This window comes from Suillus plorans, assembly GCF_016647745.1.
Source record: "Suillus plorans strain S12 chromosome Unknown HD556scaffold_110, whole genome shotgun sequence".
Taxonomy (NCBI): domain Eukaryota; kingdom Fungi; phylum Basidiomycota; class Agaricomycetes; order Boletales; family Suillaceae; genus Suillus; species Suillus plorans.
In genome coordinates, this window is record NW_024537494.1 from 82,927 (window position 1) to 96,400 (window position 13,474).

The following is a 13,474-nucleotide window of genomic DNA, read 5'->3' on the forward strand; positions in this document are numbered from 1 at the left end:
ACGTACGCTGTATTCTTGATTCATCACATATTCAATTTGTTATGAACGTAAGTAGCCTGCCGGTGAGCAATAATTGCAGGGACGGGAAAAGGCTGCCTCCCCGTTGTCCGGCATTGATAATTCCTGGGCGTGATCTTATCTGAGCACGAGGTAGACTGCTGAGCAACGATGGCAGGAGCAGAAGTCCACGGGGAAGATGAGAGGACGGGGTCGTAAGAGGAGTCATTCGAGGGGAACCGTTCCGGTTGGATGCGGCGGCAGCAGTTTGCCAGTCCTGACTGGACTCATTTGTGACAAAGATGGAGCGGCGCTGAGAATGACCCTGGGCTAGGAGGTGAACGGATGGATGCACTGTCAAGGCGCAATGGCCCGCGATCAGAACTTGAAGCGACTGCTCTTTCAGCGGTTGAAGCAGAAGCCATGCGCCCTTTTGGTGTGATTGGACGTGACGGGAGGGATTCCGCGTCCAAGTATCTTGAATTGAAGTTGCAGGTCGTGCTCAACCGGCGCATCGCAATGCATGCGCGTCCCAGCGAACAGATGCTGGGCTCACAAGATCTCACGCAGATCTGTCTTGTAGTGCACCAGATCTCACGCAGATCTACCCTAGAGGGACTGAACTGTTCGCATAAGTGACGCAGCAAATAAACGCGGATGACCAGTGAGACGAAAGGCAAAAGTCAACTCTAAAATAGGACGACGGTGGTAGAGGACCAAAAACAAAATATTATGTAATGCGAGTCCGTAGGAGTAAGACGCCGTAGTCAGGCCAATAAAAGGAGAACATCCCTAAAACCGCCCCTCCGGCGCAGAAAGTCCGGCACGCACTACGGCAAGAACAGCGGCAAAGCTAGTGGATAACAGACGGCACGTCGGACATTGAAATGCACTTGGAGGCCCGTTCTACTCCAGCTGCTACCAACAACTACTGCTCACCAGTGCACTACTCGCTGGGCAGGAACTCGGGCGTGGGTCCATGCCGGATGGCCGTGCACTGTATGCGCTGATAAGATTAGCAGCGTCACGATGGCATGTACCTAGGTGATTTAAAAGTCAGCCAAAGTCCGCCACCTGGCCATGTTTTTGCCGCCGGACTGTGGATATATCCGCCGTAGTGCCGTACTACGCGCCACGCCGTTTTGCGCCGGAAGGGCGGCTTCAATGACCTTCTGAATAAAAGATCGTTTGTCGTTTACTGTAGGGCTCAGCGTTATATGTTACATAAGCATTGCAAATGACGGGCAAGCCTATACGTAGAGATATTGCCCGCCTGCAGGCCTCCCAACGCCTAAACAGAAATGTATATATAGGGTCACAAACGAGTGCCTCCAAAATACCAGTGAGTTGGAATTCAAATATTGCTGCACAGGAAGTAAGAAACGGGCGGCTTTAAAAGCTTGTTGGGGCCTAGATTGTTCCTGAACTTGCGTCTGATTGTCAAGGCCTTGAGCTTGAACCATGAATTAACAAATATCTGTACGTACTGTTGCGCTGAAGACCAATTAATGCATATGATGGGATCAAGCTGAGACTGACGACGAGGGCGTCGCGGAGTGCTTTGAGGTCCTCGGCATCTAGACGGGTATCGACGACGAAGAGTAAGACGGGTGGAGCCTGACCAGGACGAGATGGCGCGCACTCAATGGTCGTGTACTTTGGCAGTAGCTTGGCGGGTAGATTGGCGTTAGAGTATCTTTACAATGCGGAGGGAAAGCGTTGCGGGTCAAGCAAAGCGAATAAAACCTTATTTTACCTCTGAAATCAATTTGACTGCATGGAGCGCCATCAGTAGAATGCATGGAAGGGATAGAGGAGACGTACCAATGCAGATTGAGAATAGCACGACAAGTGGGTTTACAGGTCACGGGTTCGTATGATGCTGGAGGAAAATCCTCTCGCTGCTTCAATGGAGCGTAGAGCGCTGATATCGGGACCGCCGTCCGCGTCGCCTCTATCCGAGAAGAGAGCCGTACATTCCACGAAAGACGAACGCCAGGCGTACCATCTAGAAAAACTACGCCGAAGTGAGCCTGCTTGAGCGCACCGACGTCATTAGTGCCGTCTCCAGCCATAAGCGCAGTGTAGACGAGCGTCTTAAGACTGATCAGGATGAATTCCTTCTGCGTGGGCGAGACGCGAGCATAAACCCAGGCGTTTTGTACCAGATCATTCCATGAAGGACGAGGTTCAAACTGCTTCCCAACGATCTCGGCGTCAACGTGGACCGCCGTCAACGGGCGGTCGCCAGTAATCATAATGCACTGCTCTACGATGAGTAAAGTTCCATAGCGGATGAACGCCTTACCCTGTGCGACGAGCCGGTAAGCGTCTTGAGCGTCTCAACAGCATCTAGCTTGAGAGGACCGTGGAAGGCTAAAAATCCTGCAAACGTCAGACGGCTCTTAACATCCTCGTGGGATAGTTTGTTGATCTACAGCCATTGTTAACAACGCGGATGCAGCTACTAGACTCCGACTTACCTTGTCGATCGGCATGGCATCTATTTCCTTCGTTCCTAAAGCCAAAGCACGACTGCCACGCCTAGCACAGCGTCCGCTTGTACGTCGCATCGTACCATTCGGGAACTTCCGCAAGCATGCCTTCGATCGTTTCCGGTGCACCTTTAACGGCGACGAGGGCTTTGCAACAAGGCAAGCTCGACGCGGTAGAAATGTACTTAAGAGCCAACGAAAAGTAGAAACAGTGCCGAATGAAAACGCTCGAAGCCCTGAGCGACTTGGCGGAAGATAGCGCTTGATTACCGTTCGTAAGCTGCCAGTCAAGCGCTTCTAACATCGTCTTATCCATTGGGTCTCCAACAACCGAGACGAACGAGCGCATGCGCCGCAGCCAAACGGAGGGCGGTATACTTGCCAGTGTCTTTGACGTCCTCAAGCTTCACTTTGCCTGACCCGCTAAAATTGTGTGAATATTAGCAGGAAGAAGTTGGTTAAATATGGGATACTAACTCTAAACTGGCAGCGCCATCTAGAACTAGGTTCTCTGCGGTAATAGTTCCCGTTTCGTCAAAGCAGCAAATATCAACGCGACTAGCGAATGGGATGCGGAATGGCTCGGTGCAGAATATGGCTAATAAAAATAGTAAGACGAATGATTGCAGAAAACGAGACTTGGTGTGCCGAAATATGACGGAGCCACCAAGGACGCATTCACAGCCAACGCAAGCTCCGTAGGCAATTCTGGGGTGACGACGCTCGTAATGATAAGCACGCAGTAAAGTAAACAGGAACAATTCGGTATCATTCGCAAATACGCGTTCAGTTGAGCATATCGTCTTCCTCACGAGTTGCCCTGGGCTGTGCCAAACCGGTTCTCAAAACAAGCCCCAGACATCCACCGTCCGAAGTCGCTACGCTGACTCGTCCTTGACCTGAGAGCCGAACAAGAAAATTAACAAAGGAATAAACTGCAACTGTTCAACGTACCCGTTGGGCTTGCTCGGAGCATCTTTGTTCCACTGAACAGGACCGTGTTCTTGTGCGCGCCAACAACGTCAATTTGTCCCTGGTTTCGAGAAGCTGAATGGACTCCTTGAGTAGCGAAGTAGATTCTCCCGACAGCATCACTTCGTTGACGATGCATGTGCCTTGCACAATGAGAACACCAGCAGGAACTACCGTTTCAAACTGCCGCTGGCGTGCTGTGACGAAACGTCAGCCAAATGACGTCGCCAACCCTTGAGTAACGGAACAATCTCGCCTTGGCCACGATGGACGTGAGGAACCAATCGTGAGTCATACAGTCCACATCCTCGATAGACCGTGCCGCCTTTAGAATATATGAGGATGTTACTAGTATCTGCATTCACAAACATAACTACACACACCAGTGCGCACCCCATCGAGTGACCAGGAGACTTAGAGCATGGCCTGCGCCCAGAGATACACAAGCCACGAAAGTCCACTCCTCACTTTTCAAGCCTGGTCCCCCCACTACCGGGTATTAGTACCCGTGAGAACTTGAAACGGCACCAATCGTTTATTGTTTCCTCCACCTAGAGATGGGCCCCGCTGGGGAGCACCACAGAAATTCCCATTGCAAAGACAACGCTCGCTGCACCCAAAATTGATGCACTCAAGTTTCGTTCTTTGTTTCATTAGTTGCAGTAGCTGCTTGCTCTCGTGGCGTTGGTGCACTGTCAATTTCAGTCGTGAAATACTTCCAAATAAAGCCAAATTTTAATTCGCGCCCTCCCGGAACTTCGGAGGCGGCCCCCGCTCAAAGTTAACGTTGACCCCTTGCATGAACTATTTTCCCATTGAGCTGACGAAAGCTTAGCACGCAGATTAACAGTGTCCGCCGTTTGTTTCGTATCATGGAGATATGTTGTCCAGGACGCTCATAACAGCCGCAGCACATGCATCAACTCTCCACATCCAACCTTCCACGTCCATCATATCCCTAACCTCCCCCTTCACCCGCGGCTCCTTACGCACACTCCAAAGCGTCATTATCGCGCATGCAATAAAGTCTAAGACTCCAGCGATCCCGGGGGAGGTCAATGCAGCAGTCCTTGTTCCGTTGTGTAACGTCGATGGCGTACCCGGCGTGCTACGAGGCGGTAAGCTGAGGTTCTATGCTGGTGAAGTCAGGTATGTTTGACCCCCAAAACATGAAGTATCTCGAATTTCATGATACTGAATAATTACCAGCTTCCCTGGCGGAAGGGTGGACCCAGTGAGTCTATTCCAGAACCTTCGTATGCTTCCTCATCACACCTGTAGGCAGACGATTCGTTTCTAGCTGCTGCGCTCAGAGAAACACAAGAAGAAGTAGGTCTAGATAATGGGCAGATCAACATTCACGGCCAATTTGGCCCGCCGGAGCGAAGTCGCATGGGGTTTAGAGCGCGGCCCTACGTCGTACGTCTAGTCTCACCCACCAGCTTTGTCTCGACTTGAATTCGTAACGCAGGGCTTTGTATACCCGCATGGCAGTCATAAAACAGATACCGGATCCCTAGATGATCCCTTGCCCTCCGTTTCGCTTTCCTCACTCACGATATCTCAGGACGAGGTGGCGACCGTCTTCCATCTTCCCCTCCCCGCATTTACGTCCCCTGCGCGTGTCAGGCCTGACATGTTCCGCGCCGCCAGCCCATGTTGGGCCATTGATGTCTCTGGCCTCGTGGAAGGGTTCGACGGAGTAAACGACCCATTGGAACATCCGGCGGTGGGTGGTGGGAAGGAGGGACGTTTAAAAGTTTGGAGATTGATAGGTTGGTACGTTGCTCATGAAAATTATACGCTTGAGCAAAAGATTATCATATGGCGATGTATCTGGAGGTTCTTGAGACAATCCTTGAGAAACTAGTGAGCACGCAACGCCGTCTTGTACTATTTATTCAAAACCGCCATTCGATGACCTGCCGCAAGCTGCAACGCAGGCAATTTCGTTTTACGTTCAACCTACGGTGCACAGCGATTCCCTTACTCACATGCGAGCGAGGACGCCTACGTCGTCCTGTGGATGAAGCGCCCTCACCACTTTGCGTTCCTCCCGCGCCTTGAAATTCTTCTTGTAGTAGAATAGCACGCCGGGATACACGGTGATGACGCTCTTCATATCGGCGCCGGCAGAAATTCCAAGGTTGGCTGCAAGGTTTGAACGCGTCTGTGACGCCCACGAGGCCTGGAGCTCCACAGTTGAGAGGAGGCGTCGTGTGATTCACAAAGGTATGAGATGACAGCAAGCGCAGTCGTCACACTTAGTAAAGACGTCGGCCGTCGATGGGAGAGCTTAAGGACGTACGTGAACCTGATAGACAGGAGGTGGGCGCCAGCAATGCGCCAGATGCGCGTATAATAATGTAGCCTGTGAGTAGCATATTGATTCAACGAGACGAAACAAAACGCGTAGTACAATATCGGGATGCATTACAGATTTAGATGACGAAAGTCATCTTCGTGCCCTTAATAGTTCACATCCTGCTGAATGAGCGCAACGGCTTTTGCAGAGCGAGGCTTAATAGAGCGCTTGAAGGGTTTGGAATGACTTATCAAAACTAGCACCGCGAACGCGATAGGATGCAGGCATGCCTGATCGTGCCCGTCGAGGGGTCAACCTCAGGGGTGATCTCGACGCCGTTCTCTACGGCCTTGGAGATATCAAACGCTGCGAGTGACATCACGGCGAATATCCAGACGGAGGCATCAGCGAGGTGGAGACCTGTACATTAAAAGCAAGCAAACGTCAAAAATACAATTTATTGAGGGCACTTCTGTGAGTTGGACGTACCGGGGCAGATCCTGCGGAGCAGAAAGTAAGCATTCTATTCAAAGTTAACTATATGCTTACCGCTGTGACGGATCGTGAGGCTCGGACTAAGAACGAGAACGAAGGCTTGAGATTGGGTCAAAAGACTGCTGAACGACATTCGACGGGGAGAGGTATTAATACGATGATTGAGACGGAGAATCAAAGGGGAACGTGTATAAGGCATGCAACGAAGAGTGATTGCGTATGTAAAAGAAAGAAATGAGTACGTACGAGAGTGACGTCGATAGTCATATCTTGACAACCGTCTACCAAAGCCAAAGCAGATCGTGCGAGGCTCGGGCTCGGGATCCTTTCCGTCGTTGTCTAAGAAGTGTTCAGGCCTGAATTGCGAGGAGTTAGCATACGTGCGCGGGTCATGAAGCATGAACCTGGTATGTAGTTCTGTCACATTGGATGCAGACAAATGCGAGCACTAACCAGACGTTAGGTATAACCACGGAACCTTTCGGAATATAGTGCCCGGCGTGGATATCGTCCTCAGAGACACAATGCATGACGCCTGTCTTTCAGCAATTCTCTGCAATGAAAAGAGTATGATAAACGCATACCTGTAGGGGCGACGACATTCCAACGCAGGATTTCCTTCACAAGCGCTTCAATATAGGGGAGGGAGTCGCGGTCTGCGAAGGAGGGAAGACGATCAGTGCCAACAATAGCGTCTATTTCAGCCTGAGCCTTCTTCTACACGTCAGGAGAAAGCGTCATAGCCAGGGAAAGCGAGTAGGTTGCAGAAACTGTCTGTGGAAACAAGCGTTGGTCTCAAGACGTGATTGTTAATCTGTAATATGAAGGGAGGAGCTAACCGCGTCGGAACCACCGTATAGGGATAGAGCAGACCGTTTCACATTGCGATCCTCTTCTGCAGACAAAGCGCTGACTTCCAACAGATTCGAGGTGAAAGACGCTGGGGCGATTCCGGCAGCCTGTAAAATCCTCAAAATCTGATCGTAAAAGTATAGATATTTGTTACCATCTGATCATCGACGAATTTGTATGGTGCATCAACCATCTCGTCGAGGGTCTGGCGCCATTCACGGGCCAAGCGCTTGAATCCAGCGCCAGGGAACCACTCAGGAACCTGGGCTACTAGAAATAATCAGGTCTTTTGAAAGGTCAGAATGCTGCAGCCTTACACGATGGCATGATATCAACCATGAAGGCACGAAGGAGCGGTGGACCGTGATAATTGGTCCACGCCGCGGTCTGCAAGGTCGACAAAGGGATCATCATTCTCCTCCACGTCATATCCATAAGATATTCGCAGAATGATAGCGCCAGCGGCGCTATACAAATTAAGGCACCATTCATGCAATGACAAACGCCGCATACTGTCGAATATGCGCTTGCAGTTGCTCGGGTTTCGCAAGCACGCGCTTCAGGAATCGGTGGGTCTCGACCTCCTCGAGCGGGTTGTAAACTTCCATGGCAGTGCGACTGCCAATGACCCGGTGCATGTTCTTGCGGTAACAGCGAAAACGGTCGCCATGAGAGAGAAAACCCAAAGAGCGCTTCCAACCAACAAGTTCTCCACACATTGGAAGAACCGGACGGTCAGAGTACACGGAGCTTTTTTTGTCTAGCAATTCCATCGCTGTCTTGACAGAATTCAGTACAATGACGTGCTGACCCAGAACCTCGATATGCGGGACGTCACCTGCACAGCGTGGAGTTGATATGTATCGCGTTTGAAAACACGAAGCACTCGCCATATTTCTTGCCCCCTTAGCAAAGGAGAGCTAGGCCTTGATGCGAGGCATTTCTAGAAAATTCCCAATGAACGACCACCCCGGTGTGATGCGACTGAGCGCGGGAGAACATGACCTGGAGTCGGATGATCAATGCAAATACCCTGTAAAATGAAGGGAAGGTTAACAAAGTTATTCGGCATCGTGATTTGGAATATGTCCGGTTGACAGCAAGCCCGCAGCCACATCCGAATATTAATGATGGCCGGCGGCCCTAGCTAGCTAGATCTTTATGTTATCGCAAGCGGAAAGACGCGACATGATTGTAATGGGCTGCGACCAATAGCGTTAATAACAGGATTACATATGAAAGGCCCTCCAAACATACTTCAAGTTGGGAGGAGAGGTCAGGATCATATTAGAAGATGAGAGAGGCAGGGACTCGAGCTCTGGAGCATCAGACGGACGCCTCACGTGCCTCAGCGCTCAAACGGGCGACAACGAAACAAGAATTGAAGAATGCATTTCACCTAGTGAACTCAGGACGAGAAGTGTTATTTTTCCATCCTTAGCCAAGAAGCGTCCGGGGTTGATTTGCAAGGGGTTAGTATATGCTCGTGGATCGTGGAGCATGAACCTGTTGCAATGCAAATGATTTGATTATGTCCATAAATCAAACGCAGAAACAGGGGAGCGCCGACTAAACGTTAGACATTATCAGGGAGCCTCTTAAAATATAGTATCCGTTATGGATATCGCTTTCAGCGACGCGGTGGGGGATAAATCATCGTCAACTAAAGAACACTATGAGTGAGTGGGCGTTGGCTTGATAATGGCAATATCACGGACCGTGCGGGTTTAGCTGGCATGAAAAGCAATGAGTTCGACATGGACAAAGACATTGATATATCATCCATGTAACTCCTCGATATTCTGTCGGACCACCCTATACAACCAGCTGCTCGCGGAGGTCTGTCGACGCCGATGGATAACGAGTGGGAGAATTCCTTGGCAACGTGCGCACTCGATGCCTCCGAGGTGCCAATCGCGTTCGGTTGTACGAAAAACGCATAGTCTCGTTGAAACTCAGCTTCAGGATAGTTGTAAGCGTTTGGTATGCCTCCAGAGGTCTTCGGGGGATGATATCAGCATAAGCTGAGTACCCATTTCAACAGATGAGAAACCTACCTCTTCCTGGACGGGAAGCATCGTCGCCACCTAGTACGGCTCACTTGCCTTTAAATCTTTCATGCGGTGAAACGGCGCCACAGGGCGCATAGGAATGATGTCTTTCGCATCGGCAGAACTTCCAAGGTTGAAGGACAGGCTGATGCGTCCGACAAGGTCAGGCGGTTTGAGCATGGTCGTGAGATGGGATATTGACATCCCCTTGTGCGCCGAGATGGTGCGAAGGAGCTGGTGGGAGGCTACGTTGTAGATGTGGATGAGGCCCGTGGCAGTACCCACAAGAAGAAGCGAGCTGGTGAGGGAGGTGGTGAGAACCGTTATTGGTTGGCTGTATTTGAGGTGCGTCAGCTAAGTATACACATCAGTGAAAGTACGAGAAAGGCATACTCGACTGTTACGAGACGTTTTCGACTGCTGCTGTCCTCGTTGGCGACGCGGATGAGACTGACGCCTGCGCCTCCAATGGCCTCAATCGTCTGCCCAGCGTGTTTTTCAGTTCGCTGGCGGAAAAGGTTGACTTGGTATATGGAGCCATCCGGCGAGGCAGTAAAAAATAAGCATTCGGTGATATCCCAGCTGCTGATGATATGGGTTTGGGGAAGCGGAAGGTGGTCAATAACCACTGAGAAGATAAACCCCAGAGCTTTGTATCTGAGGTGAACAAAAGGTAACCACAGCTACAAAGACGAGCTCACTTTTACACTACGATCGAAGGATGCGGTAAGCGCGCAACAAGTAGGGAATGCGCCCAAGTCGCAAACGATGTCTTTCATGGTAGGGTGCAGCCTGATAGCGTACAATATGTGGTCGGAAGTTCATTTTGGGTGTCATTGTCGACTACATTGCTGTCAGCAGCACAACAACAACAAGAAATTTACAACAGACCTTGCCACGGACCAAAAGCTAACACCAGAGTCATCACTACCTGAAATAAGGGCTGCACCGTCATGGGTGACATATTATATTCTCTGACGCGCCTCCCATAGATATATTCGACCTTGGGCCGTCCCTCCCGCACAGAAGCTTCCCGCATTATCTAGCGCAATACACGAAAGCCTCTCAGGAAGGACTATTTTGAAAGCGAGCTGGTCCTATGATGCTTTGAGAAAGGTGAAAGTTATATCAGAGACATGAGACTACCTTTTGGAAGTTGTAGACGTTTAGGATGGACTTATCTTGTTGTGCCGCGAGGATGAACCCTCCGTGTGTCTCGACAAATGATGTGCAGTGCGGTGCAGAGATAGACTGCTTGAAGGATGCAAGCGATGTACCGGTGTGAATGTCATGGAGAACGACTGCACCTCAACCAAAGCCTGCGGCCTGGGGTGCAGTGGCACATAGGACGACTTCTCGCAGAATCATTTCAGCGATGCAAATTTGCATCAATGTTATATGACGTAGCAACTGTGAGAATTTTATTTTCCCCTGACCCACCTTTGATTACAAAATTTCCCGAACAAACCCAGTTGACGAATCCCCTTTACAGAATTTACTCCAGATATCCCGACTTATTACCGATGTCGCTGTGATAACTATATGTTTCCTCTTTCTCTACTACCATCTAGTTTCAACCGAATCCTCTGTTAACACTCTGCTTTCTGGTAAGTTGTCCGATATCATTTATTGCTAATAACAATGTGTACATCAAGGACCTCGCTCACACTAGCATGCAGGCGTACTTGACCTTTTAATTTGCTATGAAGCGTGACTCACAGCCGCGCGGTACAACACTACCAGTCATCATTCCTCAGCAACTGATATACCTTGGCTATCAATCCAAACGCTTACTCCTCAACGTGAGTTATTTGTCTTCATTAGATGAATGATATACACACATCCTACAGAATTCCCCGAGTACGATACTTATTCAACCCAAACCCGACGGGGACGATCAACTAGGAGACGAGGATGAGGAACTGATACTTTTAACGTAAGTCCTTTTCAGCACTCGAGCATCATCGCCTGAGTATGTGATTTCATGTTAGCCTCTTCCGAACCCTCCGCTCCATACCCACAAAAAATGAGACGCAAATGAACACAACTATAAGAACTTCCTCCTGCAGATTCGACCCCTTAACCTGTCGATCACATGCACGAGCCAAAGCTCGACGACGAGCGACAAGCACAAACGAGATAGAGAGGACATCCGCGAGACCATACGTTCCCTTTTTAGAATCTGCGGCACGCTGTCATGTCGTCAGTTTTCATTTACTCTTGCATTTTCTCATACTTACAAATCATTTCAAGAAGTACACGGGTGCATCATTCCATCGTCGAAGCTAGATCCCACGATGCGGACGCTTAGAAGACTGAGGGATTGCACTTCAACAAGTTCTCAAGTCGGCTCCTCTCATGTTCACACGTGAATTCTTGCAATATCACAGGCTGGTCTGAATTAGCCTTTCGTAAGCTGGCCCACCTCATCTCTGATTAGAATTGCAGAATCGGTAAGACTGACATTGAAGTTCAACGTGCTATTCCGAGTTAACTGCCTCAAGGGCATTTAAACGACACGGGACGCAATACATGGAAGCTGGCGAGTTCACTCCCTTCCCCAGCCATTTCTCACACTCTACTTGATTCACGCTGATCCACACCATTCGAGTGCTTGCGACTGGCGAGGGAAATCACGTATCCGATGACGGATTCTAGGTCAGATCGTCCTCAAGAATTTTGCAGCTCAGTACGCGACGCTCATACAATCCATCATAGTTGCAGCACTCCATCTGACAATATCCAGGCCATATGTATTCAACGCGAAATATCCAATACTTGTTATCTGGAAGATCGCACACGTATGAGTTCTTCTTCTCGATCGGAACCGAACTGATACGTCTAATAGATGCATCTTATTGTGGTCCCGCGTAACTTGTCATCCACCGGAGATCTGCAGCCCAAAGTTCAACGCCGTGTTCTCGACATTCTATTTACGCAGATAGTACCCGCATCATCCGACGTCTCAGGGACAAGCGCTAACATCAAGCTCTGACGAATGGGGTTGGAGACCCTACGCCAAATCCTACAGGCGTCTGGTTTGTTAGCAGTGATCTCCAAAACGGTGTTCTCCTGCAAACCGTATTTGATCATATCAATGGGCAACTAACTGACGCTCGGACTCGGTGAGTTGTTTCGCCAATCGGAGAATTGTGGCTAACTGTTTTCAATCAGGGTCCTTGGGAATCGGCCAGTCAGACCGGTTTGTGTTCAAATTCAGGGGAACCCAGCCATCCTAGCGCTCTCGTCTAAATCCTGATTGAATTACACGCATCGAAATCTCATGCGTTTCACTCCTTTAATTTTCGGTAACCTGGACTGCACATGGAGTTTCTCCGCTGAGCTCAGTCCTGCGGCCCCATTGGTGCAGCTAGCAGCGTCCTTTGGTGAGTGATCCTGCCCCTCATGTCCTGCCGAACATGCGAATAGAGATACCGGATGAACCTCTGAGGAGGACATGCCGAATATTTTTGAATACCAATCGTTCCTATTGAGACTTCCCTCTTCCGTTGTTTTTCGAATAACGCTGACTGACATTTCTATTTCAGCATCTTCCAGATACCAAAACTGGGCATGAAGCAAGATTCAATTCCGCTATCCTTGACCCCTCAGAGGTTTATATCTCACCCCGAAAATCGTCCTTTTTATCTTATGGAGGGCGACCGCCGTGTCTTGGGCGATGAGTCTGCCAACAAACGGTTACAGGCGATGGGGAGTTTATCCATTTATCCTTTTTTCAGAGGGAAGCAGGGCTAGACGTTGACCAAGAATTCCTTGACCTACCTCCTGAGATCTGACAACATCTGCTGCTGTGCCGACTCCAAAGCGTTAATCGTCGGGTGGCGTGGGACTCAAGGAAACACCAGGAAGTCGAAGCAAATGACTCTTCATTTGTTCGTCCATCGTTGGTCTGCAAACGAGTGGGTTGCAAACGCTATGCATCGGCGTCGGGCGCGCGTGAGAATTGGGGTATTTCAAAAGCTGAAGCAATTCATGTTGCCGCACGATGATTTCAAGGCTATGCACGCTGCTCTGCTATCGCTGCAATAGGTGGTGCGGGAGAGGAAGGTATTGCAACGCCGACTGGAGGAGTTTATATGAATCTGACGTACTATGTAGTCCAGCTGAAATAAGCAGATTCCCGGAACTTGCCTTAAGCGTTCGTAATACGCTTGTTTCGGTGGTTTTGCAGGTCAAGTTGCTCGCCGACCGTCATCTCCCATGCCTCGTCCTATCATAAGCGATGCTACTCTTGTTTCTCAAGCAGCCGTCAAACTCAAGCGGGAAGAAAAGTCCGAGCTGCGCAA

The 13,474-nt window shown here is 49.8% G+C and overlaps 3 protein-coding genes across 3 annotated transcripts; 1 reads left to right on the forward strand and 2 right to left on the reverse strand.

Moving 5' to 3' along the window:
• Window positions 1-1,407: 1,407 nt before the first annotated feature.
• Window positions 1,408-3,835, reverse strand: HD556DRAFT_1458561 (uncharacterized protein; the record flags this gene model as incomplete). The annotated part of the gene is made up of 12 exons (XM_041308192.1): window positions 1,408-1,430; window positions 1,485-1,693; window positions 1,744-1,770; window positions 1,822-2,261; window positions 2,306-2,431; window positions 2,481-2,541; window positions 2,576-2,772; window positions 2,834-2,915; window positions 2,970-3,317; window positions 3,381-3,391; window positions 3,447-3,661; window positions 3,697-3,835. 12 exons carry the CDS (start codon window positions 3,833-3,835, stop codon window positions 1,408-1,410), a joined length of 1,878 nt encoding a protein of 625 aa, XP_041152957.1.
• Window positions 3,836-4,320: 485 nt separating this feature from the next.
• On the forward strand, window positions 4,321-5,334 carry HD556DRAFT_1458564 (uncharacterized protein; the record flags this gene model as incomplete). The annotated part of the gene is made up of 4 exons (XM_041308193.1): window positions 4,321-4,613; window positions 4,674-4,698; window positions 4,746-4,883; window positions 4,936-5,334. The coding sequence occupies exons 1-4, from the start codon at window positions 4,345-4,347 to the stop codon at window positions 5,332-5,334; spliced, it is 831 nt and encodes a 276-aa protein (XP_041152958.1). The 5' UTR covers window positions 4,321-4,344.
• Window positions 5,335-5,933: 599 nt separating this feature from the next.
• Window positions 5,934-8,188, reverse strand: HD556DRAFT_1435128 (cytochrome P450; the record flags this gene model as incomplete). Its single annotated transcript, XM_041305391.1, has 10 exons — window positions 5,934-6,015; window positions 6,060-6,189; window positions 6,550-6,668; window positions 6,718-6,799; window positions 6,849-6,981; window positions 7,104-7,223; window positions 7,271-7,386; window positions 7,453-7,583; window positions 7,630-7,954; window positions 8,149-8,188. 10 exons carry the CDS (start codon window positions 8,186-8,188, stop codon window positions 5,934-5,936), a joined length of 1,278 nt encoding a protein of 425 aa, XP_041152959.1.
• Window positions 8,189-13,474: the final 5,286 nt, after the last annotated feature.